Source organism: Helicoverpa armigera, chromosome 7, assembly GCF_030705265.1.
Source record: "Helicoverpa armigera isolate CAAS_96S chromosome 7, ASM3070526v1, whole genome shotgun sequence".
NCBI classification, from domain to species: domain Eukaryota; kingdom Metazoa; phylum Arthropoda; class Insecta; order Lepidoptera; family Noctuidae; genus Helicoverpa; species Helicoverpa armigera.
Genome location: NC_087126.1, coordinates 5,156,854 through 5,167,214, shown reverse-complemented (window position 1 = coordinate 5,167,214; position 10,361 = coordinate 5,156,854). Strand labels below are relative to the sequence as shown.

Sequence of the window (10,361 nt, the reverse complement as noted above, 5' to 3'; positions counted from 1 at the left end):
AAGTACCTACTATTTTTTAGATCTCAACTTTCTGAAGACTATTTCACAAAACTGAACTATATAGTAACTGAATCATTTTAGGACGTATATATACTTACTTGAACGAAAAGATAAACATAATATCATTAGGGTCTTTTTTGAAAACGACTTATTATATTCACTAGGTACACACTACTACACTAAGTAGAAGTAAGAGTACTAGTTGTTAACCGACCCCTTAGCCGCAAGAACTTCCAGCCAGCGCGAACGGATTAGTGAACAGCCACAAGGAAATGCATTAGGTTTACTTATTTCAGCGTAATTTTCACGCGAGGGTTCTTGGTTTACTACGATTTCACCTGGGGCCCGATTCTCTTAAGTTAATAATGTCAAAATTGAATCGCAATAGCAGTTTTAACCATCATGACTTCATCCGGCGTCCGGACAGTAAGAAGTCGCTATGCTTAGTTATAATTGTGTCCAGAGTCCACATATACCGTGCATATAATAATATGCTTATGGCAGTCCACCATTGACCTAAGTATGTATATGATTATACCCAAAGCATGATTATCACGTAGCTTAAAGGTAGGTATGTATGTAAATCTCGTTTGTTTCTCGTGCTTAAAAATAATTATTGACATCTACCTACATCTATGGTTGACACAGACACAACGTTGACACAGCAGAGAGGCGTCTCCTCATCGCTTCGCCCGCTTCGCCTCCTCGATTCTCGAGGGGTCGAAATACACCAAAGTGTACAAAAGATTACCTACTTTATTCAGATTTTGACTGATTTGGGAACTAATTTCATTTAAGTATGTGCCCTCTGTAAGGGCGTGCAGAGAACGGAAAGCAAGAGGCACAAGCACTTACCGAGATGGTAACTTCATACGGCAGCGATAAATGTATGCAAATAGGTACTACTTGGAAGGGAATAAATCGTCGTAAGTATATAAAAGTATAATCAGTGGTGGATTCTGTCTGTTCGGTATTGGCAAATAATTTAATTTAGGACCTATCAATGTAAAATTCCTCCTCCTATAATGTAACTCGTCATGACATAGGTAGGTACACGGACCGACACGACCGTTCCCAGCGTTGCTTAACCTTACGATCAATCCGTGCGGCTAACTGATAAATAGATATAGATAGGTAGGTACCTACATAATGTACCTACATATCATCAAACTTTTGCAGGACATGTGGTTATGGTAACTGATTCGCCGCCCAAAGCAGAGGATATAACCACAAAAGTAATTGGAGATTTTGGAAAGTGGCAACTAAAAATCAGTATATTAATGGCAGTCTTGAAACTGCCTATTGCTTGGTATCAGTTGAATATAATCTTTATGGCCCCTCCGCAAGATTTTTGGTGTGCTAAACCTGCCCCTTTTTCAAGATATTCTGATGAAGAATGGAGAAAAATTTGCATGCCCGTAAGCTTCCTGGTTTATTTTAATAGAACTAGGTATAACCAGTAACTATTATAGCAATCTGTGCTATAACTAGTTTTAATAGTTTTCGTAGACAAGTCAAGGTAACATTATTTTGTAATCTGATATCTACCAATGACTACCGAGGACTTGGAATTAGTTAAGTACTTAAATAAACAATATTGTTATAGCTGTATCTTAACAATGTTTCAGCATGTAGAGCCATACCCTTGCTTGATCTTTGATCCAGATTTGCTATCAATTGATACGAGCATGGACAAGACTTTGATTCCTCTCGTACCATGTAAACAATTTGTGTACGACAAAAGCGTATTTACACGGACAATCACATCAGATTGGGATTTGGTATGCTCCAGACATTGGCTAACTCATGTAAGATTTTTTGTTTACTATAAAGTGACTTTTCAGCAATTTCACTCGCAACCTGTGTAAACGACCGTTGTAAGATCCAACGCTCACGCGTAGGTAGGTAACCTAATCAGAATAAAGATCAGTGCAAGTTCGTCTGGATTCGCCTCTGTATATGCGTCTATTATGTAGGTACATCGAAATCAGTTGACCCTTTTCTAACTTTTGCACTTCGAAATACCTATTTAGATTTAATTCATTGACAGTAATTTTATTTATCTTTTGCCTGAAAACCTTTTTAGTCACACAATAGCGTTAAAATTATATTAAGTGGATTTAAATGTTAGGTAGGTACTTATGTGCCTAATTGCGTAAAGTGTTATATAAATTTGTTTCAGCTGTGCCAGTGCGTTATGATGTGGGGCATAGTAATAGGAGGGATAATTTTTGGAGTATGGGCGGATAAATATGGACGGCAACCTCCTCTTATGATAGCAATTATTCTTCAGGGAACCACCAGTTTTATTGCCAGTGTACTGCCGTGGTACCCAGTATTCTTAGTTAATTGGTTTATTCTAGCATTAGCATCTGGTGGCATAGGAATCATATCATTTGTTATAAGTATGGAGGTAAATTTTACAGTTTAAGTTAAATTTACTAAAGCCTGGGTAGCTTGTTAGTGTCATCCCCATGAATCATGGGCCATGATCCATGTGGAGAGCGTGACATAGGCAGTAGGAGTGATTACAGGTGCGGGCGGGACAGTCATGTCAGTATCAATCAACGTCGCATCACCCGCATGGACCATGGAAGTTCCATGGTCCAATGGAAGTGTCACTAACAAGCTGGCTAGGTTGTAAGTTGGTACTTATCTACTTACGCACGAAGTTAATAAGATGAATTGGAGTTTTTTTTCTCATTGATTTCATATCAGGTGGTCAGTGGAAAGTGGCGTACTTTAATCCCCGTTATTTATCAATTGCCCTTTGGTTTTGGTAATGCAGTAATGGCAGGCCTGGCGTATTGGCTACGAGATTGGAGAAAGCTAGAATTTGCTTTAGCCACTCTTTCTTCATTATACATATTATATTGGTTTTGGGTACCAGAATCGCCAAGATGGCTGTTGGCAACGGGACGAACTGAAGAAGCCATTGGTAAATTCTTTAAGTGATTATTACAACAAGTAGGCACTTAATTGCAAACCGAAAAATGTAGATAAGAATTTTGTATATTTTCCAGCAATTTTGAAGGATGTTACAAGGTACAATGGAAAATATGTCAGTACAAAATATATTAGAAAACTGGTCAATGAGCACCAAGAACAAAAACAACAAGATCCAGGATTCATGTCTTTTTTGAGATCAAAAAATATGAGACAAAAAACGTATTTGCTATCAATGAATTGGTAGGTAGCTCGTATGCCTAGTAGTAGCATAGCGCGGGGTCTTGAATTCGATTCCCGGTCGGGCCAAAATTTTTCGGTTTAAAGACACTTTTATAAAGCAGTCAGAAGCCTGGGAAATTGTTGATTGATACACCGGAGAGCATGTGAACGTCGGTATTGCGCCTGATCTCACTCCGGTCGTGTCGGATTACCACCCCATCGATCGGGCTGACAGAGGGAAGGGACAGAGAGTGCACCTGTGTTGTTAGAGACGCCATCATTATTAGGTAGCTCAATTACCATCAATGCCGTTAGCAGCAAAAACAAATGAAAATACCGTTATTGCAAAACTACTCAACCAATCATAGTAGCCCTACCTACACTACCTAATCGACCGGGCAGAATGTCTACTAAACCAACCCTTTTTTTTTATAAATCGGGCATTTTATTTTCGGGAACGGGTCTTCACCTTCACCCATCGGGCATACCTAATTACTTTAAACTTAAAACCCATACATAGTTGACAGCTAAAGGGACCTTTCCGACACATTTCCCAAACTGCGACTATTAACGTATAGGCCACGTTCGTCTGAAGCTGCAAGGTAAAGATGGAATACTTATTATATTAATAATGTCTCACTCTTACAGGTTCTGCACAGGATTGGCTTTCTATACTTTTTCACAATATTTAGGTTCCCTAGGAGGAAACATTTTTATGGCGGTAGCGACAACTGGGATTATTTCAACATTAGGAGGACTCACATGCATTTTTATAATATCTAAAGTCGGAAGGAAGACAACGGTTGGAATATACCAGTCGGTTACAGCCTCCTGCTTTGTATTGATATTGTTGATACCTAGGGGCTCGTATGTAAATGACTGGCCTCGGCTTTTGTTTGCTGGAATAGGTTTTGCAGGAATGGCGGTAAGTCAGCGAAGTGCAAAATTGAATTGTAGAATCTGTAGATCTGTTTTTGTTTTCCTAACGTACAATTCTAGTTCCTAATGTACATATAGTACTAACGGCCCAGTACGTGCTCTGCGACGTAAATAAATAAACCGTCTGATCTATTTTGTGCAAAGTTCATTCAAAACCATCTACTAAATAGTCCGAACAAAGCCTAAACATTTGATTTAGAGTCAGTTTGTTTCTTGACCACCCAGATTGGACATTATTTAAACAAGTATCAGAAGGTAGTAAAACAACGACAAACACTTGTCGGATACACATACGTAGGAAAATGTGCTAGAGGAGTCGTTTTCCTTGCCAGGTGCAAGGTAAATACTAATAATGTAATTTATTTTATCAGTCTCTTATATATCCTCACATTTTCGTCAAAATCGGTGCAGCAGTTTTGCTAACCCCAGTCAGTTTACGTTGCAAATTGACCATTTATTTTTTTTAGGGTACAATACCTGCTCTATATTTATTTTCGGGAGAATTATTCCCGACGTTAGGAAGAAATGTTGGAGTCAGTGGGGTGACCACATTTGCTCGCATTGCTTCGATGGTAGCCCCAGCCATCGTAAGTTTGGATAGTGTAATAACGGATTTTCCGCTTATGATATTAGCTGTCATTTCCTTCGCTCAAATATTTATGGTCTTACCATTACCTGAAACAAAAGATGCTCCTCTGCCAGACACTTTAGAGGATGCTGAGAAGATTTGATGTGATATTTTTAAATCAATCTAACTATTTAAGTTTTTTACTGTAATTTTACATGCAGTTATGAAATCGTTAAAATAAAAACGTCAGTGACACTACTAGTATTTATTGTTTATAAAGATTCACAAAAATTGCTAGATATTATGTAAAAATATAAAGATACAAGTTTTACACCTACCTAATATGCTGGTGTTTCCTTTAGAAATATAGACATCAATTACAATAAGTGCAAAATAAATGCTGCTGTGTTGTAATCCTGCTTCATATGATATTATAAATACAATAACAATATATGTAATCAAAATAAATACTTCTGACTTATATAATTGGGTACTCAGAATTAGGCTTTGGGAATGTGTTTTACAACTTATTTTTTAACTGTAAATCCATGTTACATGTGCTTGGACTGAAATATAGAAAAATATAAGACTGGACTAGAATATACTACAAAATGCAATTCACAATTACACAGAAGTATATTTTACTTGTACTGTTATACATGTATTGATATAAAAAAATTGTACATTCTAAATAAATTCTTAAATGTATCACTCCATTTTTTCATTACCAACTTGGTTTCTGATGTTTTCAATTCTATGTAACAATGTTGGATGTGAGTGATACCATGATGAGTATAATTTGTCATAAATTGGATAGTCCAAATTGTCTTTACCTAACTTAATTAGAGCAGACCTTAACTCATTTGGATAAGACAAGGATACTGCAAAGTTGTCAGCTTCAAATTCGAACTTCCTAGACAACGCAGTAGCCAAGTAAGATAACACTGAATTATATGGAGCAAGGATCATCTGTAAAACTACAACTAAGCCCATGATAATTGGTTCTTGTCCGGGAGGGAAACCAAGAGAGGTATACAGCATGGAATATCTGAACAAGTACCCAAATGCAGTGAACAGAAGAAGCAAGTTTACTTCGGTTAAGGCAATTGACTTGTAAATGTGACTGCAACTCCAATGTCCAAGTTCATGAGCTAAGACTCCCAAAATTTCATTGTCAGTGCACCCAGTTGTGACTTTCTTCTCCTCATCAAATTTCTCTAGCAATGTATCAAATAAAACTATTCTTTTAGCACCAAACAAGCCACTGAAGTAGGCATTGCTGTGTGCTGATCGTTTAGAACCCTCAACAATGTATATTTGAGATAATGGAAAATGAAGCCTCGTAGCTAAATTTTCAATTCCCTTTCTAAGAGGGCCATCTGGTAGTGGAACAAACTTATCAAATAGTGGAGCAATCACAGACGGATATATGGTGAGCAATAATAATGTTGCTACTGTAGTGAAAAGCCACAGCCAAGCAACAAACATATTTCCTCCAAGCATTATGATATATACTGCTATGGATATTATGGGAAGTGTAATGACAAGGCTGAGCACTAAGGATTTTATCTGATCCTTTATGAAGAAGCCAATTGTCTGCTTGTTAAATCCATGTTTATCTTCTAACACAAATGTTGCATAAATAGTAAATGGCATGTTCACAACAAAATTAAACAATGTTACATATGATATGAATGCACAACTTACAATAATTTCCCTGTCTGGGGAAATATTTAAAGAGGCTACAATCATTTCAGATTGTTGCCATGCAACATACAACCACCGATTGTATAAAACCACAATAGATAGTGCAATACTGTAAAATTCTTTCAACATCTTGAATTGTGACTTATCAATTCCATATAGGCGCGCCTTTTTGAAGGTATCCTCATTTAACATTTCTTTCAAATCATCTGGAATAGTAGTATTTGTCTTATAGATTTTCAACTGAAACAAAGAGAGGAATTAATTAACTATCAAAACAAATACTCACACTGTATGTTCGAATTTTTGTATATATTTGACAAGGTGGTGTGAGGTTTGATACTAAACATTATGAGAGGTTAACATACATCTTGTGTTTAAATCATAAAGAGTACATACACGAATTATGTTCAATAGTAAATTCTGAATAAGGACATTATTATAAAGCAATAATTGCATGATAAAGCTATGAATAAGTTGCATATAAGTAAGTGATAACTGTATAACATATCAAGACATTACCTGCCGCATAGAGAGATAAAGTTCCCATGTAAATTCCACCAATGTGAATAGTATAATTAGAAACACAATGAAATCTTCGTCGAAATTCATTCTGATTTGTGTGTGATCTCGATACAAAATAGACCCTAAAAACTTATTAAAAATATTTAATCAACCCTACCAACCGGGCAGAAATTGACAGTTGACTAAACATTTGACATTGTTTTATCCTTTGTGTCAATCTCTAGAGCACAGGCAAAAAATCAATAAAAGAATAATGCAATAACAACACGCGTCAAGGCTCAAGTTTGGTTTGTCAAGTCTTATGGCCCAATTAGTTAATGCGGATAAAGTTAGGAAGATTTTGGTCACTGACTGTCGGCATTAGTTGGTTCTAGACCCTTGTAATAAATAAATACCTACTGGTCAAGTGCGTGTCGGCATCGCACACAGGTTTTGTAGAATGCTAAAAAAGATTCTCCCAATAATAATAATTATATACGCATAAACCGATGGCTAATATAATCTGCTCATAGCCCTTTGGAGAACAAAGACTCGATACTTACGTTTACAAGATATTTCAATTATGTTTTCGATGACCCGCTGGCAAATCTTGTTCGTGATATGCCCCATCCCCTAGTATCGTGGCAGATCGGATTTATATAAAAGGATAATTGAGAAGAGAAAAATGTATTCCATCTTCGGATACAGCGTGAGCTTCATACCAAGAAAAAAACATTTAATTATGTATTCTGCCATGTATAAAATTCTTTCAATCTACGCAATTCAGCTATTATTCACCCTCGTACTAAATTGTGCTGCAGAAGAACCGTGTGAGACCATTCCTACTGAAATACATGTCACTAAAGGTAATCTTAAAATTAACTTTATGCACGTATTGTTCGTAGAGGAACCTAGTGTGGTATTGTTTCTGGTTGTGTTGATTTTTTATAGTACATTTTACACCATCATTATATTATTTAATTGCAAATATCTCTTATCAAATTTAATATTACAGAAGAATATGACGATATGGGCAGACTAGTTAGATCATGCAGTGGAGAAGTTAGTGTAAACAAATGCGAAGGGATGTGCAATAGTCAAGTGCGGCCATCAATCTCCGCTCCAACGGGATTTTCGAAGGTATGTACCTATCTAATGCATATTATTTCATTACATTTTATTCTTTCACTAGCTTCTGCCAGCGGTTTCACCCGCATCCCGTATGAACCTTTGCACGAACCCGGATAAAAAGTAGCCTGTAGCCTTCCTCTATAAATGGGCTATCTAACACTGAAAGAATTTTTCAAATCGGACCAGTAGTTCCTGAGATTAGCGCGTTCAAACAAACAAATTCTTCAGCTTTATAAAATTAGTATAGATGACAGACAAACCTAATTGCTGTAGGTAAGGGACTCTCAAGGTACCCATTTCCTATTTCGTGGTACCCAATTACTTATTTTGATATTTTTTACTTCACAGGATTGCTTCTGCTGCCGAGAAAACTTCTTGCGTGAACGCTTGGTAACTCTCACTCACTGCTACGACCCTGATGGCGTCAGGCTTGAAGAAGAAGATTCAGCTATCATGGAAGTGCGTCTTCGTGAGCCAGATGATTGCAAATGTTACAAATGTGGAGACTACAGCCGTTAAAAAACAAAAGATAATTGTGTAAAAATATTGGCGAATTCTGTACTTATTATGATTGATAACTATTATTTAAACCTATTAACAGCATTTGTATGAAAAAAGATTTAATATTAAATGGTCAAAGGTTTTTTATTTTCAAAATAAATAAAAAAATAAGGTACACAGTGTACCTAAGCTCATTTGTGCCTGTGTAGGTAGTTACTATTACTATGTACCTACCTAAGTAATAAGATTAATTTTTAATCCCTTATGTAGGTAATCGTTATGTTGTGTGGAGCAAAATGTTGAAATAAATATATTTATAATGTTAAACTTCAAGTTTTATTTACCATTCAATAAAAATAAAGTATTTCTTACCCGCAACTGCCGACCTCAGTACCAGTTGTGTTAAGAACTGCAAAAAGTTCACATTTGGTGCTACTTACGCACTGTGTCTAATGAAGATAAAAAACTTGAAACTTTTAGTATTTTATCTTCAGATAAGAATTTAAAAAAACACACCGAAAGGAAAAAAATAAAATTTTCCCAATTTCACAAAAAAAAAGTTGGCTCTAGAAGTCGGTGTTTGCAGGTTTGTTGACATGCCGACGACTTCTAGAGCCATTTTTTTATTAATACATACAGTGGAAGTCATAGCCATTATTGTTGAAATCCTTGCCAATAAAAATAAAATGTGCCCAAACACAAGGTAGCAGCTATCAACCGTTAATGAGCCTAAACTGCACTTTATCTTCATTGTCAGGGCTGATATGGCAGTCATAACATATTTTGGTGTAAAGATCGTCAATATGAATGAAATGAGTCTAAACACTACCGATTCAGAGTTCCCTTGACTTGCTGTCGTCTCCATCGTCAGGTAAGATACATACCTTCACGGTCGCATATACTCATCTGATATACATACGAACATCTAGTTTTCACCCGATGCGTGCCTACAAATTTTAAGAGTTGCTCTCGATTTTTCTGGGTTTCTATCATCAGGTCCTGACCTCCTCCTTTTTCTGAAGTCGGTTAAAAATATAATTGTGCAGCTGTGGCATGACGCCGTGCTTGAAATAGAAGCGACCACTGCCGTAAGCAGTTCTGCGGTTGACCACAAATAGGTACCTACTTTGCAGTGCCGTCTGCACTCTTTCTCGTACTTGTACCTTACACGATCAATCTAGACCTATGAGAGACTCGCACATACAGCAAAAGATTATGTGTTGACGTAGGGCGGCCCCTAGACCACCAAGAAGATTGTGCAATATTACTTTAGTCGTGTAAATTAACGCAATTTAATTAATTGCGTTAATTGTCGACTTGGAAGCGCCGTAGTACCTACTGCTTGAAAACCTATTTTCTCGACTATATATCTTGATCTCAGATTAATGAAAAATCTTGATAGACGATCAGACATGACCTACACGAAAGCTATCTATAAAGAGCGCGACATGTCGTTGATGTTCGCCTCTCGAAGTCTGCGGCCTGCAGTCCGGCTGCATGACAGGCCGGGGAGTCCGAGACAATAAATCACACGTTAGTGTTGGAATAAAAAAAAAACCACTCCCCATTTTTAAATCAAGGGATGACAACGGTATTCCGTTTCATAAATATTAGCACATAGCCTAGAGATAGCTTTTAAGAAATATAGATAAGTACTACTCCACGTAAGTATCCATTTAACAGTTACAGCCTTTTTTTTCGTCCCACTACTGGGCACAGGCCTCCTCTCACACGAAGAAGGATTGAGCATTAATCCAAGTATCCATTTAAAGATCGATAAAATTATGCTTGCGCGAATGATCACGTAATTGTTGTTCGCATGTCGTGGTATGCGGCCTGCAGTCTG

At 36.9% G+C, this 10,361-nt stretch overlaps 3 protein-coding genes across 3 annotated transcripts; 2 read left to right on the top strand and 1 right to left on the bottom strand.

Moving 5' to 3' along the window:
* Positions 1-683: 683 nt before the first annotated feature.
* Positions 684-4,929, top strand: LOC110370313 (organic cation transporter protein). Its single transcript, XM_049847676.2, has 8 exons — positions 684-926; positions 1,180-1,418; positions 1,629-1,808; positions 2,183-2,413; positions 2,719-2,938; positions 3,024-3,189; positions 3,817-4,093; positions 4,575-4,929. Exons 1-8 carry the CDS (start codon positions 860-862, stop codon positions 4,836-4,838), a joined length of 1,644 nt encoding a protein of 547 aa, XP_049703633.2. The 5' UTR covers positions 684-859; the 3' UTR covers positions 4,839-4,929.
* On the bottom strand, positions 4,926-7,111 carry LOC110370309 (CAAX prenyl protease 1 homolog). Its single transcript, XM_021326056.3, has 2 exons — positions 6,902-7,111; positions 4,926-6,622 (listed from the first exon to the last, which is right to left on the bottom strand). The coding sequence occupies exons 1-2, from the start codon at positions 6,989-6,991 to the stop codon at positions 5,384-5,386; spliced, it is 1,329 nt and encodes a 442-aa protein (XP_021181731.3). The 5' UTR covers positions 6,992-7,111; the 3' UTR covers positions 4,926-5,383.
* A 447-nt stretch (positions 7,112-7,558) lies between these two features.
* On the top strand, positions 7,559-8,826 carry Pburs (Partner of Bursicon). Its single transcript, XM_021326060.3, has 3 exons — positions 7,559-7,749; positions 7,899-8,023; positions 8,363-8,826. The coding sequence occupies exons 1-3, from the start codon at positions 7,569-7,571 to the stop codon at positions 8,531-8,533; spliced, it is 477 nt and encodes a 158-aa protein (XP_021181735.3). The 5' UTR covers positions 7,559-7,568; the 3' UTR covers positions 8,534-8,826.
* The last annotated feature ends 1,535 nt before the right edge of the window (positions 8,827-10,361 follow it).

Coding starts and splice junctions, on each gene's coding strand:
- LOC110370313 (XM_049847676.2), top strand. CDS start 860: ATGGTAACTTCATACGGCAGCGATAAATGTATGCAAATAGGTACTACT. Junction 1,809..2,182: donor CCAGACATTGGCTAACTCAT/GTAAGATTTTTT, acceptor AATTTGTTTCAG/CTGTGCCAGTGCGTTATGAT. Junction 2,414..2,718: donor CATTTGTTATAAGTATGGAG/GTAAATTTTACA, acceptor ATTTCATATCAG/GTGGTCAGTGGAAAGTGGCG.
- LOC110370309 (XM_021326056.3), bottom strand. CDS start 6,991: ATGAATTTCGACGAAGATTTCATTGTGTTTCTAATTATACTATTCACA. Junction 6,623..6,901: donor TTTATCTCTCTATGCGGCAG/GTAATGTCTTGA, acceptor TCTTTGTTTCAG/TTGAAAATCTATAAGACAAA.
- Pburs (XM_021326060.3), top strand. CDS start 7,569: ATGTATTCCATCTTCGGATACAGCGTGAGCTTCATACCAAGAAAAAAA. Junction 7,750..7,898: donor TGAAATACATGTCACTAAAG/GTAATCTTAAAA, acceptor TTAATATTACAG/AAGAATATGACGATATGGGC. Junction 8,024..8,362: donor CTCCAACGGGATTTTCGAAG/GTATGTACCTAT, acceptor TTTACTTCACAG/GATTGCTTCTGCTGCCGAGA.